Source organism: Moschus berezovskii, chromosome 7 (genome assembly GCF_049115385.1).
Source record: "Moschus berezovskii isolate FMDL1 chromosome 7, NW_MosBer_1.0, whole genome shotgun sequence".
In the NCBI taxonomy this organism is placed as follows: Eukaryota; Metazoa; Chordata; class Mammalia; order Artiodactyla; family Moschidae; genus Moschus; species Moschus berezovskii.
The window spans coordinates 55,086,008-55,109,293 of record NC_142466.1 but is presented as its reverse complement, the minus strand read 5'-3'; the positions used below and the strand labels follow the sequence as shown (position 1 = coordinate 55,109,293).

The window sequence follows — 23,286 nt, the reverse complement described above, 5'->3', positions numbered from 1 at the left end:
CCCCACTGGCAATGTGTGCCGTCAAAGATGACACCTACTGCTCTAACCTCTGACCTATGACTCAGGTTCTCAGTGTGGTTCCTAGACCAGCAGCATCAGCATCACCTGGGAACTTGTCGGTAATTCTATGGCCCCACATCAAACAATCTGGGTGGGGCCCAGCAGTCTGGTTTAACAAGCCTTACATTTAATTCTGATACCAATGAAGGTTGAGAACTCCTGCTGTAACTTGGTGGTTCTCCAGTGTGGCTGCACAGTCAGAGCATCTGGGGAACTTTAAAACAGACTAATGCTGGGCCCCACTTGTAGAGATGTTGGTTGCATTGGTGTGGGCTGGGTCTAAGCTTGGATATGTTTCTAAAGCTCCCATATGATTCTATTATGTAGTTAGATTTGAGAACATTGCAGAGATAAGAGCGGAAAAGAGACCAGGCAATAATCATTTAAAAAGAAATGGGGGCTTCCCTGGTGGCTCAAATGGTAAATCATTTGCTTGCAACGCAGGAGACCTGGGTTCAGTCCCTGGGTCAGGAAGATCCCCTGGAGAAGGGAGTTGCAATCCATTCCAGTACTTTTGCCTGGAGAATTACATGGACAGAAGAGCTTGGTGGGCTATAGTCCTTGGGGTCGCAGAGAGTAGGACACAACTGAGTGACTAACACACACTGGTGATCCAGTGGTTAAGAATCTGTCCTCTAATGCAAGGGATGCGGGTTTCATATCTGGTTGGAAACTGACACCCCACATGTTGAGTGGCCAGAAGATTAGAAAAAATAATAATAAATAATAATGTGAATGAAAAGAGTGTGCATTGAGGAAGTCAGTGATTAATTGAAATCATAGTAATCAGTGTTTCACCTGTTATAGAACTGGACAAACAGGAATTTAAAATCCAGGTGCATTTCCTTCTGTGATGTCAGTTTTTTCAGTCAAGTTTGGACTTGCAACCACATGTGGAAAAAGAGTTGGAGGGATTGACAAAAATGAAATAGAATTAATAGCACCTGTCATAACATCTGTGTTGGGGATTTGGGTCAGTACCATGACAAATAATCAGTTGCACCTGCTCTTTTTCCTTCTAGGCAAGCTTGGGCTTTGGTTGGTGTCATTGATGGTGGCAGTACTTCTTGCAATGAATCTGTAAGAAACTATGAGAATCATAGTAGTGGAGGGAAGGCTCTTGCCCAAAGAGAATTTTATACTGTGGATGGTCAGAAGTTCTCTGTGACTGCTTATAGTGAATGGATTGAAGGTAGGTGAACACAGTTTATGCTCTTGTTAATACGTTGGTAAGTATTGTGATAGGTGTTTTTTAAAGTGGCATTGTATTCAAATGACAGTCTGTTTTGATTTCTCAACTGGTTAAAGATGAAACCTATAGTTTTCCAACTAGTTGATCTTTAAGGCTGAAACAAAACTTATTTTTTTCTGGATTAGAAAATGATCTAGTTTAGGCATCCTCAGTTGGACATTGTTCTTCATTCTTGAGTCATTAGGTGTGATTAATGAATGTGTTTCCTAGATTTAGTATCAGTCGAACTAATCTGGATGTGATAGGGTGAGCTGTCTTTGATTATGTTCTGTGACAGTGAACTGGTTTTGTACTTTGGATCTTATTGTTATATAGCTATATCGTCAAATATTACCTTTGAACACATGCTGTGTAAACAAATTACTCATTTTCTTAGCAATGTTTCCTTGATAATCCAGCTACTATGTTTATCTTATAGACAAACTGGAAAACAGAGAAAAGTACAAAGTTAAAATTAATGTTTCACCCTATCGTTCAGAGTTAATTAGCATTTAAAATCCCTCCCCTAGTGTTCATTTTGTTTTAACCTGCTTTCCTTTCTTTAAATAATATATTATAAAGTTATCTTAGGTTTTTACTTTTCTTCAGCATATTTTGAAAATTAGAATCCACCCTTCAGAAGAAATATCATGTCTAACAATGATACTCTGACTTTTTTTTTAAAGGAAATTCACTGAAGAATTTCTTTTTTTAGCTGCTAGATTTTTTTGGCTCCAGGTGAATTGGCAGCCTCCTGTCAGTGCTTGCCCACCACCTTTCTTTTCCAACCCGGTATTATACCAAAATTAATGTGAAATGAGTAATTAAAAGGTGCTTTATTACATCTGTAATTACTCAGAAAGGTTTATTTTAGGCTGGGCACATACCTCTGTTTTTAGGAACACTGTAGCAAAGTATTCACTGGGATGGATTTCTGGAGACAGAATGCCTGGGTTCATGTCCCAGCTCTTTTGCTTACTACATGATGATGGCGTATGGCTTTAACTTCCTAACCCTTAGTTTCCTCATCTGAAAATGGGGATAATAATGGAAAATACCACACAGGGCTGCTGTGAATATCAAACATGAAGAATATGATGTTTTTAGCACAGAGTATATAAAAAGGTTAGCTGTTTTAACAGTAATACAAACATGACTTGAGATATAACTGTATTTTGTATCCTTGTAATTAAAAAAGAGTCTTTTGCTTTAAAACAAACAGATGAACAGAGTTCCTGGTATGTAATGGGACTTTCACATGCTCCATTTAATCAGCCTTCTGAGTTTGAGTTGAGGAGATGGTATCTATTATGGATGAGGAAATTGGAATCAAGCCTAAGTTTTCTGCCTCCAAGACTATTGTTCTTTCAACCACATCATAGTTGCCTCTGGCAAAAAATATAGGTAGATGAGAAATATTTCTGAGCAGGAATTTGGACTTGCATGAAGAGTTTAGTGGAACTTCTTTCAGTAAGACTCCAGGCAGAGGATGACAAACTTGGAGTCAACATTTTCTTTGTGAGAAATTTTGCTTACATTTTCACATTACCAATGACTGCTCATTTCTGAGAAAGGATACATTCTAGCTATCTATTGTAAGATATTGTTTGTGTTCTGTGTTCTCAGTGTCTCCTATTTTCTGGAAGAGGTAGAAAGTCACTCCAGGAAGCTAGGATGATGAACGTATTTCCTTTCATACTTCCGGTTCATTAGTGCCAGTAGGAGATCTCTCAGGAAGGATTTTCTACATCCAGAAAAAAGTGAAGAATTGTTGAATAATACAGATTTTTCTCTATGTAACCTTGCTTTTTTTTTTTTAACAGAAATTCTAATGATCTTTTAAGGTAAAAATTATTTATCTAGAAATTTATTTAAAAAGCATCATTGAAATTTTTTCTGAAAAAAATTAATGTTTCTTAGTTGCCCTTTTTTAGATAAATCTTTTCGGTTAAATCTGAAATTTGGGTAGTGATTATCATTGCTACCATGAGATTTTGGCTTATCTTTACTCTCAACCTGCCTGTTTTAGTTCTTAGGAAGGAAGAATGATATAGAGGTTAGGAAAATTGGACTCTGGAATTAAATTAGCATTCCTTGTGGACTCTCTTTTTAGCTATTAGCAGACTATCTTTTTTCAGCTATTAGTTAGACTCCCTGACCTTTGCTTCTTTTATCTCTAACGCATATAATAGTTCCTCTATCTCAAAGCTGTTTTGATGAAAGGTTATTATATATGTGAAATCCCGACAATTGTTAGCTATCATTGATAGTTATTATCTTTATTTAGACAAAATTCCATTATGGGCTTTAGTATTTATGTGAGAGAAACATAAAGAAAAGATACTTTACATTTATTAGGTTCCTTCCTTTTTTCTTTTTTTCTGTTTTGTTTTGGTGCTTTGTAGAAATAGGAAAGAATGGTAGATCAGTCTAGTGGAGCAGATTTCAGAACTTGCTCAGGTTAGGTAATATCAGGTATCCCTAAGACTCTAAGGATATTTGTATTATTCTTTGTGCCTTGCCTAAATATCCTGCATTTTGATTCCTCTAACTTAAGTAAATGAGTTTTTTTATTCCTATCATTGACTATTATTTTTTTTAAATTAAAAAAAAATTTATTTATTTGGTTGCACCAACTCTTAGTTGTGGCGTGCGGGACTTTAGTTATGGCATGCAGGATATAGTGTCCCGACCAGGGATTGAATCTGGGTCCCCAAGCACTGTGAACTTGGAGTCTTAGCCATTGGACCACCAGGGAATTCCCTCATCGACTTTTAGGGTCAGTATCTTCAAGTAGCCCCAGAGTAGTTTGTCAATTAATTGGAAAGGTGATATTGAAATACAGATAGTAAACAGATGTCTTTGAAATATGGTGTTTCCCCACATTTCCATATTTTCCACAGCTTCCATCTATTCCATATTCATTTGCATTAAATCAGGTTTTGGACCATGACAGATTATATTGTGGCCACTTTGAGAAGCAGGAAACAGTGTAGAAGCAGTGTAGAAGCTTCTGTACTTGGTTGCATGTTCAAGAGTGCAAGTTATAGAGATGTTGGATCAGCTTTTCAGTTGCCATCTGCCTAGTTGGGAACCAACTCTGAATTTCAGAAGGGGGTCTCAGGAAAGATCAGTAATTAGTAGTTCCTGAATTGCAAGCCTGATGTTATCCCAGGAAAGGTGCTGAGTTGGACTGGGGCACTACCATGTGGCCTGTAGGTCACTTTGCAGATGATAGTGGGGACACTCATCCCTTCAGTAGACATTTTATGAGTCTGCACTGTGAGACAGAGTAGTGAATACATGGGGGCTGTGCTTTGCTCTCTTCACTGATGTAGCTTCCAGGGAGGTGAGCTGTCTTCCCATTGGAATGATACTAATCATATCAATGGTAAATGTCAGAATAACAGAATAAGAATACTGGAGAGAATGGTTACTTCCAAGATGTTTGGGAAGGCCAGAAAGGTTTGCCTGAACTTTATAAGATGAATAGTATCTTGGTTGGTAAATTAAGAATGGATGGACACTGTAGACTAAATGATGAGCAAAGGTCTAGAAATGAGAAATCACCTAAGGCTAGCTTTTATTCTTAATGTTAAGATTATGTGTGTTCATGTCCTATCTTTTCCTGTGCATGGGTCAGATTGAAGCATTGCTGACTTACATTTATTTTTTGATTTGTGAATCAGTGAAAGGGTTAATTTTAGAAAAAAAAAATCACTTTCTTTCTTGCTTTTTGGTCTAGGTATTTCTTTTTCAGGTTTCTCGGTAGAGGCCATAGATGGAGTAAAACTGCACCTGCTGGATGATGTTAGTAGTTGGGAACCCGGAGATCAGATTGTGGTCGCAAGCACGGACTATTCCATGTACCAAGCAGAGGAGTTTACTCTTCTGCCCTGTCCTGAATGCAGCCGCTTCCAGGTCAAAGTCAAAGGTATCAGACTGCTCAGAAGGCTTCTTGGGAAACTCTCTTCTTGAGATATGATTCTTGGGGTTCTTTGTTTTTCCTTCAGTTGTCATTTTCGTTATCGTCGTCATCAATGTTGAAGGTCTTAGCAGTGAGGTGCATTGAACACTAGAGTACCGGAGGATGTTAGATAAAAGTAGTCATTGAGCAATAATGTTGCTGTTAATGATGTGTTATAGACAAGTCAGTGTTTTTATGCCAGTTTCTATGTTTAAAAAAGATGCAAACTAGATGGATTGAATTTTTTTCAAGATGCTTTCAGACTTCTTTTTTATTAAATTTCTTCTATTGAATAATGGTAAACTAGGTTTATTTTTTTAAATAGAAGTGTCTCTTTTTTATGTTAAAAAAAATGAAACTTGTGGTCTTTGAGTGTCTGCTTTCTTGGCCAGAAGTAGATCTTACAAATATTTTAAATGAAACCAAAAGGGTATTTTCATAAAACTACATTTCCTATCATAATCTTGACGAATGTTATTTTTTGAGAGAGAGCAATATACAGTGAGATCCTTACGGTAAGCTCTGTTTAGAAAGGATGACTGACATTTACCAGTTACTTATTTTGAGGCTGGTGATAGGCAGCTTCTTCCTTCATTGCCTCAGTTATAGGATTCACTATGCATTCATTCATTACATTGCTTTCCTTGCTTCTGTAATAAAAATGATGCATTATACATTTATGATACAAAACAAAAGAATTTAGAGTAACGATTTAATGAGTACTCACTCAATGGGTAATTTAGAACTTTCAAGGTTAAAGGAAACTTTTTTGCTTTAAAAAAAATGAAATTGACTCACTTGGCAGTTTTTTCCTGCTTCACTCAGTGTTGTACTTTTCCTTCTTGACATGCAGGCCATAAGCAGAAAACTAAAAACTAAAAAATCATCATACCATCTGTCATTAATTTTGTTTGGAAATTCCCATTGTTGTTAACAAGTATACATGATAATGAACCTCCACTATTTGGTTTACTTGTGTTTTTCCTTCCTGAGTTTATACAGTTAAGATCAGATAAAAGCTCGTTGGTAAAGTGTTTCTAAGTTTTTAGTAAAGGTGGGGATTTAAAAATGCATAATAATATTAAAATAAGAAGTGGAAAGAAAAGATGGTTATTTCTGGACTGTTAATGTCCAAATGCAGGTTACTTTAGCTTTGAAGGAGAAGCAAAAAATACTTGACACCCTATTATCAACATCTACAAAACCATTAGTTTTCCAAGATACGGCATGCACTTGAGTATTCATGTGTCCTCAGGGGAGTAGAACAAGAACACATGGACAGGAAGCAGAGAGAGATAGCATGGATTCTTAGTTAGGTTCCAGATTATTGGTGCTGTTCAAGAGAAGATTGAACTATTGGCTTGGCCAAAAAGTTCATTTGAGTTTTTCTGTAACATTTTCTGGAAAAACCCAAATGGAACTTTTTAGCCTTCCCAGTACTTTAGGGAGGAGTAAGCTCTCAGTGTGTGGGTTTGATAGTTGGGAGTGAGGGTTAAGTGCACTGAGTGTGGGTAATTAGAGTAGGCCGTCCATAAAATCTCTGCTTCCTGGGATTCTTTTGTTCTAAGGTATTGAAGAATGGAAACAAACAATACATTTAATAATGTCTTGAAGTTACAAGATAAAGATTACTGTCTTTTTGATGTAAGTTTTATGTTTTTGTTCTGATGTTATTTTTGCCTTGCCCTCATCAACCAGAAACGCCTCAGTTCCTGCATGTGGGTGAGATTATAGATGGTGTAGACATGAGAGCTGAGGTTGGAATTCTTACCCAGAATATTGTTATCCGAGGAGAAATGGAAGACTCATGCTATGCTGAAAATCAGTGTCAGTTCTTTGATTATGATACCTTTGGAGGACATGTCATGGTAGGCAAAAGGATTTAATGAATTCTTTGAAACTCTGACTGCTAAGTACATGTTTGACAAAGCTTTCAAGTTGAAAGCTGTTGAAATCACATTTTATTTCTCTTTCCAATGACAAGGAGATTTTAGATGATTAAAAGATAACATTATATTGTCATTTAGTTGATCTGGACTCTTAGTTAAACCCTTTAAGAATTGTCCTGTGAAGAATGAAATAAATTTACATTGGGAAGAATCAGTTATACAGACAAAAATACCAAATAATCTCAGTATCATGCACGCATGATTTTTTTTTTAACATGATATTATGAAAGGGTAAGCAGTAGTGATGTACATATTCAAGATATATTTCTGTAAAGATATTTTTTATTTGCAGATTTTTTATTCTGTAGAAGTACTGAGCACTTATTATATCCTAAATGTTGCTCTATGTACTAATTTATTGGACTCCTGGGCTGCATTTTGGCTACATGTGTCTTAAAATCAGTTTTTGTGTGTTAAGTAGGATATTATTTTTGGCTGTTTCTGTTACACTGATTTCTGAAATGTTGGTCAGTGTCATGACTTTGTTTTTAGTAGTATGATTGAAAATCCAGAGTTTATAAATGTTGAGACTGCTTAAGTTGTGGATCATAGAGGCATTTTTTACAAAGAATGGAAGTAAACAACATTATATGCTAACTAAATCATTGAGGGAGGATTTAGAAATAATTATTTATCAAACTACAGTGGAGATTATAGAAATGAAAGAACAAGACTAGATAGGAAATGACCAAAATATTTGAACAAACCCACACATATATACAAAAATCATTTTTGTAGCCTTCCTGGTTACCTTTCCTTGATTCCTAATAAGAGGCTATTTTTTATTGCTCTTTAAAGTATTCATTTATGTAAAGAAGCATTTGCTAAATTCTGAGCTGGAGATCCAAGAAAACAGGATGTGAAAGAAAAATGCTTTCATGTCTGGTCTCCTTCAGATATTAAAACAATATTTTGGGGGGATTTCCTTGGTGATCCAGTGGTTGAGAGTCCATTTTCAAGTGCAGGGGACTCAGGTTTGATCCCTGGTCAGGGAACTAAGATCCCACATACCACAGGGCAACTAGAGGGCCCATGCACCCAACAAATATCTTGCACGCTGCAACCAAGACCTGATACAGCCAAATAAATATTAAAAAAAAAAAACAATGTATTTTGTTACTTTGCTTCTGAGCTACTTTACCCTAAGCTACTTTGCTTATGTGTTAGTTTGATTTTTGATTATCTTATAGATACAGAAAAATTTTACTTCAGTCCATCTTTCTCATGTGGAATTGAAACACATGGGTCAGCAGCACCTGGGGCGGTACCCTGTTCATTTTCATCTGTGTGGAGATGTGGATTACAAAGGAGGGTACAGACATGCAGCGTTTGTGGATGGCCTGTCTATTCATCACAGCTTCTCAAGGTGCATCACTGTGCATGGGACAAATGGCTTGCTGGTAAGTAACCTCATATTGTGTTGATAGATTTTATGGAAACAGTCACCTCTCCTTCATTCCCATGACTTGTCAATTTTATGGAGAATCCCAGGGACGGGGGAGCCTGATGGGCTGCCGTCTATGGGGTCACACAGAGTCGGACACGACTGAAGTGACTTAGCAGCAGCAGCAGCAGCAAGCTGTTGGACCACAGGTCTTACTCTATCTTGCTTTCCTGAGAATTCTGCTGTTTTTCTCTGTTCCCTTAAGAGATCAGTGAACCCTGACATTTGACTTTGCCCCATCAACTAAGATGAAAATTTTTTGCTTTTGTACTCAGCATGCCTCAATAGCACTTGTCAACCACAGCCAGTCTTGTTACCAATGACATTATACACTTGTATTTTGGCAGATAAAAGACACCGTCGGATTTGACACACTGGGTCATTGTTTCTTTCTGGAAGATGGTATTGAACAGAGAAATACTTTGTTCCACAATCTGGGACTCCTCACCAAGCCAGGCACACTCCTTCCCACGGATAGGAATAATTCCGTGTGCATCACCATGCGGGAAAAAGTATTTGGAAATTATATCCCTGTGCCTGCCACTGACTGTATGTGAGTAATAGGTGGAGTGAAGAGCTCACGTGTGATGGCCGAGGCCTGTTGGCTGTTGCGGGATATGTTTAGAGGGAGGTTTTTAGAAGATGGGATTTTTCCTGATGAATATTTAAATCACCTTAAAAAAAAATGCCTTTCAGGGCTGTTTCAACTTTCTGGATTGCTCATCCCAACAATAATCTGATTAATAATGCAGCTGCAGGCTCACAGGTAAATAACACTAAAGTGCATCAGTATTTTTTTGCATTCTTGTTTGTAAGTGTTCTGTTTTAAATGTATATGCAACACAGTATGTGGTAGTCTAACTCAAGCACCTTGCTTTCTGGTACTGCTTATTTCAGCCTGCTCTTAGAGCAGGCTGTGCTTGAGATGGTTCTTCTATTTCTTCTACATCATTTGTGCCAGTTAGTATTTATGAGTGTACAAAAAGACAGATGCTAAATGGAAGAAAAGGGGGAGCTAGTATATCGGGTTATCATGTCATCTCCAGAGTGTATTTTTAGTGTATTATGTACAATCCTTCTGGCTTCTCCTATTTCAGTCATATGTTCATGAGTGAAAAAAGCCTTATGAGAATGGGTTATTCTGTAGAATATTATGACAATGGTCATTCTGGTCAAGGGGGCGTATCCTTTTTGTTAAATACAGGGATTTTATACACTTGGAAATTCCGCCTCCTTGGTGAAGCAAGGACTCAACTGTGTGTCTTTATTTTATTTATTTATTTTTGGCTGCACTGAGTCTTCGTTGCTTTTCTGCGGCTTTCTCTAGTTGCAGCAAGTGGGGGCTACTCTTCGTCGTGGTGAGTGGGCTTCTCACTGTGGTGGCTTCTCTTGTTGTGGAGCACAGGCTCTAGACACACGGGTTTCGGTAGTTGCACCATGTGGGCTTGGTGGTAACTGCTCGCGGGACTGTAGAGCACAGACTCAGTAGTTGTGGCACACAGGCTTAATTGCTCTGAGATGTGTGGAATCTTCCAGAATGAGGGGTCGAACCTGTGACCTCTGCATTGGTGGGAGGATTCTTATCCATTACACCACCAGGGTGGTGTATATACACTTATACACTACACTACATCAGCTGTGTGCCATGTACTAGTTATGTGCCTTAAATTGTTTCACATACACATGCACAGGGATAATTTAAGAGAATAAATGAACTATTTTTGGATGTCAGAAATGTCTCCTGGATAAACTCGGAGAAATTTACATTTGTAATTGAGTGTTTTTATAATACAGCTGCTAATTTATAATGTACAAATGAATCTTTAAGACATAATACTATTATGATTATATCTGTGCTGAAAACTATAGCACAGAAATATGAACTTTGCAGCAAAACCTGAATATTCATATACATACATTATGGCTATTAACATTTTAAAAAGGAAAGGAATACCTATCATTGTTTTCCAGAATAAAGTAAAAAATTATCCGAAGAGAGTAATTCTTCAAGATAGCCAGAAAACAGGTATCACTGGGTGATGGTAGAATTTACATCTGTGGTTTTTCTTAAAAACATAAAGCATAAGATTCATACTTGACAGGGCAGAGACCTGGACGTTCAATCATTTCAGTCTTCTATTCATTCATGTTTCATCAAATATTTGTTGAGCCTATATAGGATTTGTACTGAGAGTTTCTAGTTGGAAGATGAGATTTTGGGTAGAGGTGGCCAAGGATTTGATGTGCAGTCTTACCCCAGGATCATCTGATCTACATTACATTACAAATGAACACAGAGCAGAGACTCCTTTCAGCTATTTTTAGAAGTTATGGGTTGCAGATCAAAGTATATTGCAGTCCATGAAAAATGTAAGTTGAGGTTGCCAGACATCCTTACGAGGGCTCATGCGAGAAAAGAAGAAAGCAGGTGTCTGCCTTTTTCCGTCTCTTACATGTTCTTCTCCCTTTTCATTCTGTGAGTTCTTTTTTTCTCTCTAGAAAAACTGCTCCCGTAAAGCTCATGTTTTGGCAAGGGTTTTCCTCCCAAAGTAAATCAAACCTTTTTTTCTTGTACCTTTCCACTGCCTTTTACAAAGCTGCCTTTACCTGTCTTGACACCACAGTGTTTTAACAGGAAACAGCTGCTACCTCATCCCCCTTTTTCCATCCCCCAGCCCCAAACTCCACTGTGTCTTGGGAGGATTCACTGCCCTTAGTTTACAAGGCTATGGTATGGAGCCTTCTTCATAGTCCTCTGAGTCTGTTCTGTGCCCAAAAGCATAGAGGTGGCAGACACATTCTTCAGAGGAGTTTGTTTTTACTGAGACCTATCTGTAAAGTTTTATCATGGAAAAATGCCAAATACTGCTTTCATTTTGCTGATATGTTTTCCACAGTTCATCTGTGTTCATAAAGGACTCTGTCAAAACTAGTATAGTACTTATTAGCTATACTTTAGTTGTCTCTATGTTTCCCATTAGACTATGAATTCTTTGAGCATAGGCTATTGTATACCTGGCACTAAATGAATGTCTGCTAAATTTGAATCGATACTGTACTTTTGGACTATATATTTGAGTTTTAGCAATCTGCTGAATCAATGTTCCTTGATGGGAAGTTGTCCTTCACATTGGGCTGATTTTTAATTGAATTGTAAAATAAAAAATTGTCACAGAGATTAAGAACATTTCATTTCGATTTTTATATCCCATTTTGAGTGTCAGAAAATTTCAAACTCTTCTGCTGTTCCAGTTAAGGTAAGTAACACTGAGATTGAACAGACAGGACCCAGACGGAGACAGCATCCTGATTCATGCATGTGGTGGTTTTTTCTCTTTGGCAAAAATTTGCCTCAGGATAGGAAGGGCATTGGAGTTGTTTGAAAGAAGTCAGTGATCTCTGCATGTTGATGGATAGTTGTTTAATAGGTGTGACTCATCTATTGATCAGGTTTGGAGGTAAATAGAAAAAAAAACTCATATTGCTAAAAGACTCTTCTGTCCTGGTCATGTGAAAGGAAGGGAGGCTTGTTTGGTTTTAGTTCTGCATGACTTTTTAAAGCTAATGATAGGAAAGTTATTTTGAATAAAATTTTGGTATCAGCCAGTTCTGTCTTTTGTCCCATCTTAAAAGCAAAATTAAATTTGCTTTTTAAAAAGTCAAACCTGATACACCACTTTGAGAGTGCTACATGAGTGCACAACTTTTTAGAGTCAACTCTGAACCTGAAACAATGAATAATTAGTGTTAAAAAGGTTAAACTTGCTTGTGAAATGCTTAGTTTACGTGAGGGGGTTTCATAGAGTGGTTTTATAAAAGGATGCCTTTAATGACCTTGCTCTTTTAATTATAGGATGCTGGAATATGGTATTTATTCCACAAGGAACCTACGGGGGAATCCAGTGGATTGCAACTGTTAGCGAAACCAGAACTCACTCCACTGGGAATATTTTATAACAACAGGGTCCATTCAAGTTTTAAGGTAGGTTCCTAAGTTTTAACAATCAGTATGTATAATTTACAGGGTAAAGGATGGACTACTGTGATTACAACTGAGAGCTGTTAATACTAGTTAGAACTTGTCATCAGAGAAAGTAATTTGTGATTAAAAATCTGACTCCTAATCCTGCCACATTCAGGATGTATAGACAGCTTTCTGTTTATATACACACAGAAATAAGTGCTGTGGCACACATGTACATGCAATCTGAATAATTATAATAATGGACTTGAACCATGAGTCCTCATCCTCTTTCCTTCCGCTCACTTTCCTTCCAATCTTTAATATCATTGCATGTTTCTAAGGATGTACACATTAGTGTATTATATGCTTTTGGGGCTTAAAAAGCATATTTTCTCTCTTTCTCAGTGCTGATGGAATGTCCTACTGGACATTTAATATAGTTATGTAAACAGTGAAATATTGTTTAAGAGTATTTGACCTAATTTAAAATGATATGTATGTCAAATAGATGAAAGACCATTTGGGAACTCAAATTTTCATGATATTTGACACTTAACCAATCCTTAGTGATAAAACGCATCTGGTTCATTTTGTACTCTTGAGGCATCTTGATATTTTTATCATGTGATACAGTGCCCAGATTCTTTCCTCTGATGTGATCCACATCAAAGTTCAATTAATAATTTCCCTTTATGAAATTCAGAGGGTCCTTTAAAAACCTAAGTGTGATATAATTTAAAGAACTTAAAATCACTTGATGAAGACTTAAGAGAGGAAAAAACTTTACACAGAATTGTGATATTTATGAACTGACTAGTTGATTAAGAGTGGTAATAATTGAAAATAGCACTTCAAAGTAGAAGTCCTCAAAATTTTAAAATTATTAGTGGTATTACAAAAAGCACCTCATTCTAATTAATTTTTTAATGTCATGTACCATGAGGAAATGGTACTATATCAATTTAAAATAAAAGATATTAGATCTGAATAAAGGGTGGATTATTAGATTTTAAATTTAAATTTGTTAAATTTGAGACTACAGTATTCTTTCTTAAAATGCAGTTGATTACATAACCTTTATTAAAATCCCATTGTCTTGATTCTTAAGCAAACTGACTCTGCATCATCTGGCATTTTCTTCTCTTTAGTCTTATTCCTTAACTTTCCTGCCTCCATATATTTCCTGATAATCCATCTAAGATTTTTTTTCCCCTCAGGTGTGCCATACTTTCATCCCCAGAGGTTTTGTACAAATGATTCCCTGGAGTGCTTTCCTCTGCATTCTTTAGATGTTTCCCACCTACTCCCTGCCCTTCAGTCTCTGACCTGGCCTTCTGTGTGGCTGGTTCCTTCAAGGGTCACCTTTCAAATTCAGGACATTCCCTGAATTCTCTATCCTGCCTTCATAGAAGGTCTCATCTTGGTGCCTTTCTTTTTTTTTTTTTACTTTTGAAAGGTAATTTTACTTGGTGCCTTTCTTATGTGCTGCCAAAGCATCATCTATTTCCTTCGTTATATGCTTACTATATTGTTTTTTTATTGTTTAATTGCATATCTTCCTCCTCGTTTATGGAGTAACAGCAAAGACCATGGTTTTCTGGGTGACGTGTAACTCTTGGTGACTCCCAAGGTGGGCACTAAAGAAAGGTTTGACCAAATGAGTAAAATTATTAAAAAAACAAAACAATGAAGTAGCCATTTTTGTAATACCTTTGTTTGGCTGTTTACCTCTTCTCCCTCCGTTTTTGGTAGGATAAGCTAAAACTTATTTTCATGTATCCTATATGTCATTATAACTTGGGATTTATATTCATTTCAGTCCATTATTATGTTTTCCAGGCTGGCTTATTTATTGACAAAGGTGTCAAAACAACCAATGCTAGTGCTGCTGACCCAAGGGAGTACCTCTGTTTGGATAACAGTGCAAGGTAGAACTGGTCCTTTTAAGTCACACTTGAGCCATATCTTGCCAAAGTAAAACTTTCTGAGTTGAGCCACTGCCCTCTTCTCCAGTAACATAGTTAAACTGAAGTTTTCAAGGTTCCTAGGAAGGTTTTGAAAAAACATTTATTTTGCTGTTCTAGGTACTGTGGCTGGGCTTTTTATCTTAGTGAGATGCCAAAGAAACTGATGGTTCTTCTCTTTTTGACAGTTGCAAATTGATGTTAGAAAGAGTTGTAGAAAAAGAAATAAAAAGAAGAGAGATATGTTGAAAAAGGGTCCAAATTTGGCCTACAGTAGAATATGATTCATCAAAAAACAAGCTAAGATGTTTTAATATAATCCCTGAAAACCATGGAATATGTAATTTATTGTTAGTGGTCAAAATGGAATGTTGCATTAAATCTGTTTCAAATGGAAAAGTCTCAAACTTGATCAAGCTAGTTCTGGTTCAGTTGTTTGTAGTCTCAGATTCACATGATAGCTGGGCTCTCTGTTACTCTCCTTTATAACCACAAAGTGTAATTGGAATATGGATCAGCATTTCAACAAAATTTTGTTTTTTTTTTAACATCCTGGAAATGAGCCAAAATAAATAAAATGTCTCCAATCCGGAAGATGGCAACTTAGGGTCATATTCAGTAGAAACTGTGTATGACCCTAAGTTGCCATTTTTTCTGGGAAATTTTGTTTCTATTGGAGACATTTAATTTATTTTGGCTCATATACTGCATGTTTAAAAAAAAAAGAAAAAACTTTGTTGAAATGCTGATCTGTATCCCAGTCATTTTTCAGGTGGCTTAGTGGTAAAGAATCTGCCTGCCAAAATGCAGGAGACATAGGAGACATGGGTTCGATCCCTGAGTCAGAAAGATCCCCTGGAAGAAGAAATGGCAACCTACTCCAGTATTCTTTCCTGGGAAATCCTATGGACAGATGAGCCTGGTGTGCTACAGTCTATGGGGTTGCAAGAGTCAGACATAACTGAATGATTGAGCATGAGCATGATATGAGCCAAAATAAATAAAATGTCTCCAATGGGAACAAAATTTTCTGGAAAAGATGGCAACTTAAGGTCATATTCAGTAGAAGCTGTGTGTATGTATTTTTCTATACTCAGATGGATTGACCAACTAAAGGGTTTGAAAAGGTGCTAGGTTTACTAGACTGTTTGCAGTCATTTAAGAAAAGGATGCCAGGTGCTGTTGTTCACAAAGGAATAAAGTAGGAGCCACACTGTAGGTTGGTGAAGCAGAATCACTGTGACACAGTAATAAAAGGTCAAGAGAAAACATGAATGTGTTAGTCACTCAGTCATGTCCGACTTTTTGTAACCCCATGGGCTGTAGCCCTCCAGGCTCCCCTGTCCATGGAATTCTCCAAGCAAGAATACTGAAGTGGATTGCCATTGCCTTCTCTAGAGGATCTTCCCAACCCAGGGATTGAACCCAGGTCTCTTGCAATGCAGGCAAATTCTTTACCATTTGAGCCACCAGGGGTGGCACTTAAAGAAAAGGATGACAGGTGTTTTTCACAAGGGAATAAAGTAGGAGCCACACTTTAGGTCAGTGAAGCTGAATCCTTGTGACACAGTAAAACTGGGGAAATAAGTTAGTAAAACTACTCATCATGAAAGATCAAGTTAAGCCTGAAAAATATTAAAGCAATGCTGAGATAATGTTTGAGAAGTGGAGAAATTGTGAATTTTGTTTAAATAAAACACAGGGTAGTAGACACTTCATAGCTGAGCAAGATATGACGTAGAAAAAGAGGAGATAAACTTAAGATGAAAAAGGAGCATATAGATGGCAATAAATTATGAACCAAAAAGAGAATATTAACTGACAAAGGAATCTTGCTAGAAGATTACTACTGTTTTTTGAGAGTTTGTTATATCTGGTAGAACTAGTAATATGTGCTTTGCTAAGGTATTAATAGTATTAACCAAAAAATCTTTACATAAAGCACAATCAGCTCTCTTATCTGCCTTAAAAATTATATGTGTGTACATGAAAGGATGAATGAAGAAAATATATTTCAGAATCTGTTGATGTTTTCATTATACTTGACAATAAAACAAACCTATTCATAATGGCCTAAGAAGCTCTTTACCCTGTGTATGCGTGTCTGATATCATGATAATGATAATCTTTTCTGTGCTTTCTATACTTTTCTCACTAGTTTATAAAGCATACATGTTGGTAAGGAGTTAGACTCCATTTGGAATTTGTTATTAAAAAGAACTGATTGTAGAAGAGTAACAAGACATTTGGCAGCTAGTATATACATTTAATTTTGTATAAACTGATGAATAAAATATGCCCACATGCATTCATGCAGTCCAGACATGACTAAAAATGATAAAACTCAAACACAAATGAGTAATAAGTCAGCCCATGAATTAAACACCCAATTCATGGGATTCAGAAGGTATTTAATGTGTTCATCAAAGGTGAAGTTGACTTAATAGTTAAATCAGATGAGTCTTTCCTTGTATCTTGAAGATGTGAAACTATGGGAATCCAAAGATAGAATATTTTAACTCCAGAAAGCTCTCAGGTTAAGACAGGGAAATTTCATCTAACAGAGTAAAAGAACATGAAAACTGACTAGTACAATTAAAGCAGAAGACAAGTGAGAGTCGGGAAGTGTGCTAAAGGCTCATAAATCGAAGGGGATGGAAAATTAGCTGCATTTTCTATAGACTAAGTGGGAAGGAAGATGAAAAATAAAGGGTATTTAAACAAGTGGTCAACGATTTATATGGATAGGAATTTCAGAAAAAATGAGATGGCTACGGCAGAAAATGAGATGTTGCTTTATTGTATTTTTTTTTTTTTTTTGGCTTTCTTTTAGAACATTGTGTAGTTTCCTTTCCAGAACTGTCCATCTGCTTGATATTATGTAATGACCACAGAGCTGTTTGGCAGCAGCTGCAATGCCAGAAGAGTGGGTGATGGCTCAGTATTTTTACCCCTTAGGTCAGAGCTATTTAGTGTAAGGGTCACATACCCAATCTTAAGGGTGGGTGGAGTGCTTTCTAGAGTTCTGTCCTTATTATCTGTTCTCCATGATCCTGTCACCAAGTAGCAGCTAGTGACCAGTTAAAAAGTGAAATTCGGTTATATTATTGCTCTGACTCCATGTTTCTGACAACTTTCATCACACTTATTGATCTACCTACTTTATTCAGGTATGACTGACATGTAAAAAGCTGTGCATATATAGGTGTCAAGAACTCAGTAAGTTTGGAAATAAGTACACACCTATGAACCATCAAGGGCACAGTTTCCTTTTGTCTCCTTTATGGACATTATTTTATGAAGTAAAAAATTAGTTTTTTGTCAAGAGACCTATAGACTAGCTCTCTAGAATTTATTTATCTTATAAAACTAAAGCTTTAATACCCTTTGACCATCACCTCCCCATTTCCTCCTCCCTCCAGCCCCTGGCACAGCCATTCTGCTTTTCCCATTGCCTTTAGAATAAAGAACCGCATCCTTGCCTGAAACGTGCCTCCGCTCTGTCCTCTTCCTCTTGCTTTGTACTTACCAGCCAGCCTGCTTGCTCTTGCACGTGCCAGGCTCGCTCATGCCTTTGCACTTGCTGCTTTCTGTGCATCGCCGCTTCTCCCATCATAACATACGTCTTTGGTTCCCTGGTGGCTCAGAGGTTAAAGCGTCTGCCTCCAATGCGGGAGACCCGGGTTCGATCCCTGGGTTGGGAAGATCCCCTGGAGAAGGAAACGGTAACCCACTCCAGTATTCTTGCCTGGAGAATCCCATGGACGGAGAAGCCTGGTAGGCTACAGTCCATGGGGTCGCATAGAGTCGGACACGACTGAGCGACGGAACGAACGAACGAACAGAACCGTGTCCCAGCAACTTTCATAGCAGCATTTGTGCAAATGATACTTCATGATTATATGGTTGAAGCATCTCAACTTGCTGAATGGGTTTTTCTAAAGCTCTCTAGTTTTTTTCTCTCCACCTCCCCAGCTTTGTAAGATTATGATGGACGTGATCTTATTTTAAGTTAGGCGGCCTTCTGGAATTATTTGAGCTGTTACACTTAACAGTTTTTGACACCAGTTTTTTTTTTTCTTGGTCTTTTCATTAAGATCCTTGTAAACATTTTAGGAAGAGAAAGAAAAAGTAAAATTCAGTCTTTATAACTAATAAGTTGATGAAATACAGTCTACTTTTTAAAGTGCTGATATTTTATTTTTTATATTTTTATTATAATAGATTTATAGTATCTTGGTGTCAAATGTACAGCAATTCAGTGTTTTTTTAGATTATACTTCATTTAAAGTTATTATAGAATAATGGCTTCATTTCCCTTTGCTGTATGGTATATCCTTGTTGCTTGGGTTGCCATTTCCTCTTCCAGAGGATGTTCCTCACCCAGGGATCGAACCTGTGTTGCTTAGGTCACCTGCATTGGCATGCAGGTTCTTTACCACTAGCACCACTTGGGAAGCCCTGTTTATTTTATACATAGTAGTTTATATCTCTTAATCCCATACCACTATTTGCTCCCTCCTCCCTTCTCTCCACACTGGTAACTACTCTGATAACTACTCCTTTGTTCTCTGTATCTGTGAATCTGTTTCTTGTTATATTCATTTGTTTTATTTTTTAGATTACACATAAAAGCGATAATGTGGAGCATTTATTTGTCTTTCTTTGTCTGACTTATTTCACTAAGCAGAATACCTTTTAGGTCCATCCACATCACAGATGGCAAAATTTCATTTTTTATGGCTGAGTAATGAGATGGCTGGATGGCATCATCAACTCGATGGACATGAGTTTGAGTGAACTCCGGGAGTTGGTGATGGACAGGGAGGCCTGGCGTGCTGTGATTCATGGGGTTGCAAAGAGTCGGACACGACTGAGCAACTGAACTGAACTGAATATTCTATAAATACAATCTTTTGAATTTAGGCATTTTAAAGACATTGAACCCAGATTTTGCTCTATATCTAAAATATTTCACCAGCATACAACTCATATAATACTCTGGTTCACAGATATGTATGTTGAAATATATGATTAATTTTTCAGTTTATTTTAATATCATGTAACTTAAGAATTTGTGAAAACATGCTGTATTTCCTAGTTTGAGGTTTTTGTTTATTTTTGAAATGCTCTTAGTGCTTGGAATGTTCTGTAATGTCCACTGTATAAGATAAATTGATGAAAAACAAACTGAAATATGAAATCAGTTCTCTGCAAATTTGTGAATTTTTTCAGTATTTTAAATGCAGATATTAAGTTGTATCTTGTTTTTTTTGTCTTGTTTTGGTCAAATTTGAATCTTGTTTTTTGACACTTAAGCTTATAATTTTAAATAGCTGATTCCCATTGCCTTTTCATTACTCTTTAAAAGTCTCTTTTTTTTCCTTCCAACCCTAAGGTTTCGGCCTCATCAGGATGCAGACCCTGAAAAGCCACGTGTTGCTGCTTTAATTGACAGGCTCATTGCTTTTAAAAATAATGACAACGGAGCTTGGGTTAGAGGAGGAGACATTGTTGTTCAGAATTCAGCGTGGGTATTCTCTGTGAAGTTATTATCTGATGACACTGATATATTTATTTTTTAAGGCTATTTTTAAAAGCCCAGTAGACTGAAGGTACAGTGGTGGTTTCTGGAGTCACAGTATCATTGCTAACAGACAGGACAGGCTCTGAGGAAGTATGTTAACCGACTTCAAATGTTTGGGATCGTCTCATTCTGCTGCTGTTATTGGAACTGAACTTGTCTGGTGACATGAGAGCTTTTTGATGAGATTAAACAGAAACTGGGACTTTATATAACAAACATGGTCTATGTCAGAGAACTAAATAAAGATTTCGAAACTACCTGCACTTTTTTCCTTCCTCTTGGAAACTCAGTTTCATGATGCTCTTCCACTGCCATTCAAAACAAAAGTTGAATTCCACCTTAATAAGTCTGTTGACTTATGTTTTAACATGACTTGAGGCAGTAAGCCTCTCACTTCTTTTCCATTTGTATACTTTTAGGAGAAGCCTGAAGTATGTCGAGCTAAGATTTGGTGTTCAGGAGTTTAGAAAAATGTTTTTTTCTGGCTGATACTGACGTTAGTTGCTTGGCATTTATCATGAAAAAACTGACACTGTATAAAATCTGTAGAAATAATTTGGAATTAATATTGAAAAGTTTTGAAGAGAATACTATGATCTAATTGATAAAAATTAGTCATTCCTTGGTATTCATGGGGGATCAGTTTCAGGACCCTAATGGGTACTAAAATCTTGACGCTCAAGATCCTTATATAAAATGTCATAGTATTTAGTATTTGCATATAACCTGTACACATCCTTCTGTATACTTTAAATCATCTCTGGAGTACTTATTATAACTCAAGACTGTAAATGCTACCTAAATAGTTGTAAATACAATGTAAATGCTATGTAAATAGTTGCCAGCACTGGACAAAGTTTTGCTTTTTGGAGTTTTCTGGAATTTAAAAAAACATTTCTTATCCACAGTTGGTTGAATCTGTGGATGCAGAACACACAGATATGGGAGCCAACCTAATGATAAAAATTGTAAATATAGGTTTTTAGCACATATTCTCTTTGGGCTTCCCTGGTGGCTCAGACGGTAAAGAATCTGCCTGTAATGTCGGAGACCCGGGTTTGATCCCTGGATTGGGGAGATGCCCTAGAGAAAGGGATGGCTACCCATTTCAGTATTCTTGCCTGGAAAATTCCATGGACAGAGGAGCCTGGTGGGCTACAGTCCATAAGGTTGCAAAGAGTCGGACACGACTGAGTGACTGACACTTTGACTTTTCATGTGCTCTTTACTCTGTGCCAGACGCTGTTCTAAATAGTTGAAATGAATTAGCATTTTAATGCTTTCAGATATCCCATGAGGAAGCTTATAGTGTTATTTCAACCTTTAGGTGAGAAAACTGAGGGACACACAAGTAACTTGCCCAAGGTCACACAGCTAGTAATTGGCAAAGCTGAGATGCAAACCAGGTGCCTTTACTGTGGAGACTATGCTTTTAGTTATTGGAAAATGAAATTTTTGTGTGGTCTTGGAGAGTAAATATTATTGGAACTTCTTGGATTTTTATGACAATTAAATATTGAGAGAATTACCTCTTCTTACATGATGTGATAAATTAAAATGTTCCTTCATTCTCTTTAGATTTTCAGACAATGGAATAGGACTGACCTTTGCCAGGTTTGTAATTACTTAAAAAATATTTATCTGTTTATTTTAAAGTTGTAAGGTAAAATAACCTTGATTTTTTTTTTTTGATAGCACAGGAATGCTGTGTCATTTATTAACATTAAAAAAAATAGCACTCACTTCTTGATGCCACTAGAGGGCCAAAAATACATTTTTATTGATTAATTGAATTCACACCAAACTAGGAGGTTGCTCTAGCTGGAACTGCACAGAAGGGTAGGCCCATCATATTTTTTGCTTAGATGAAAACCCTTCAGTTTTTGATTAAAGATCTTAAAAAGTAGGGGAATAAAGAGGAAGGGAGTAAAAGTTGGCAGCAAATTAAATATTTTCTTTCTTAAAAATTGGTCTCATTTCACAGTGGTCCTTAAGAACTGAACTTTTTATGTTACATATTTTTCCCCAGATAACAGTTACTCTCATGCCCATCTTAAACATGTTTGTCATCTCATTGTTGTGTTCAGGGCAAGTTTATTCTCCCCATTTGCAATATTGTTGCTTGAGACTAAAATAATTAGTTGTTGCTGCTAAATCTCATTTGTTTAAGTCTAATTTGCAAACTGCATATTAATTTATAAGAGGTATACTCACAACTTAGAGGCACCTTTTGATGACTCACTAGTATGTATTTAAGAAGCTGCTAGCTACTTTGAAAATTTTTAGGTTTTTAAAGTTATAGCTTGCCTTCCTGTGTGATTAGTGATTATTCTTATTTTAACAGTGATGGAAGCTTCCCAAGTGATGAAGGTTCCAGCCAAGAGGTATCTGAATCTCTCTTTGTTGGGGAGAGCAGGAATTATGGCTTTCAGGGTGGTCAGAACAAGTATGTAGGCACTGGAGGGATAGACCTGAAGCCTCGGACATTACCTAGGAACAGGTGAGCATTGCTTTATCAGAGGAATGTTACCTTTAAACAATAAATGAAGCTCTAACCCTTACAGAAATTTCCATAATAATCCTGAATGGATTCCCACTGTGACACTTTTCCCACCATATTTATTATTATTAAAATGCTTCATGTTATTTTTGCTATTTCTATTGTATGTGTTATCCTCTGTGATTCTTGAGCATTAACTATTAAACATTATATATAGATGTCATTATCAATTTTATGGGGCTTCCCTCGGTGGTAAAGAATCCACCTGCAGTGTGAGAGCCCTGGATTTGATCCCCGGATCAGGAAGATCCCCTGAAGAAGGGAATAGCTACCCACTCCAGTATTCCTTTCCGGGAAATTCCTTGGACAGAGAATCCTGACTGGCTACAGTCCATGGGGTCACAAGAGTCGGACATGACATAGCAACTAAACCACCACATCAGTTTTATAATGAAGGAAACTATCCTGTTAGTCCTTCTTGGATAAGGCCTTATGTAAGCTGGTAGTTTTGTTTTTTCCCTTTCTTGAGCCACAGAAAGTCACCAAACCATAAACTATGGACATCAAATCAGTTTTTCTCCTTAATATGGTGATGCTAGTTTTAAGAAATAGCCACTGGA

At 36.9% G+C, this 23,286-nt stretch overlaps 1 protein-coding gene across 1 annotated transcript in view; it reads left to right on the top strand.

Annotated features, from left to right (window-relative positions):
- CEMIP2 (cell migration inducing hyaluronidase 2) overlaps positions 1-23,286 on the top strand; it is a 77,620-nt gene that overhangs the window by 27,358 nt on the left and 26,976 nt on the right. Inside the window, exons 5-15 of the mRNA XM_055428380.2 lie at positions 1,083-1,252; positions 5,037-5,225; positions 6,957-7,126; positions 8,398-8,607; positions 8,999-9,204; positions 9,348-9,417; positions 12,505-12,633; positions 14,455-14,543; positions 19,978-20,109; positions 21,745-21,780; positions 22,511-22,666. Coding sequence (XP_055284355.1) covers positions 1,083-1,252; positions 5,037-5,225; positions 6,957-7,126; positions 8,398-8,607; positions 8,999-9,204; positions 9,348-9,417; positions 12,505-12,633; positions 14,455-14,543; positions 19,978-20,109; positions 21,745-21,780; positions 22,511-22,666 — 1,557 coding nt within the window. The remainder of the gene's footprint in view (positions 1-1,082; positions 1,253-5,036; positions 5,226-6,956; positions 7,127-8,397; positions 8,608-8,998; positions 9,205-9,347; positions 9,418-12,504; positions 12,634-14,454; positions 14,544-19,977; positions 20,110-21,744; positions 21,781-22,510; positions 22,667-23,286) is intronic.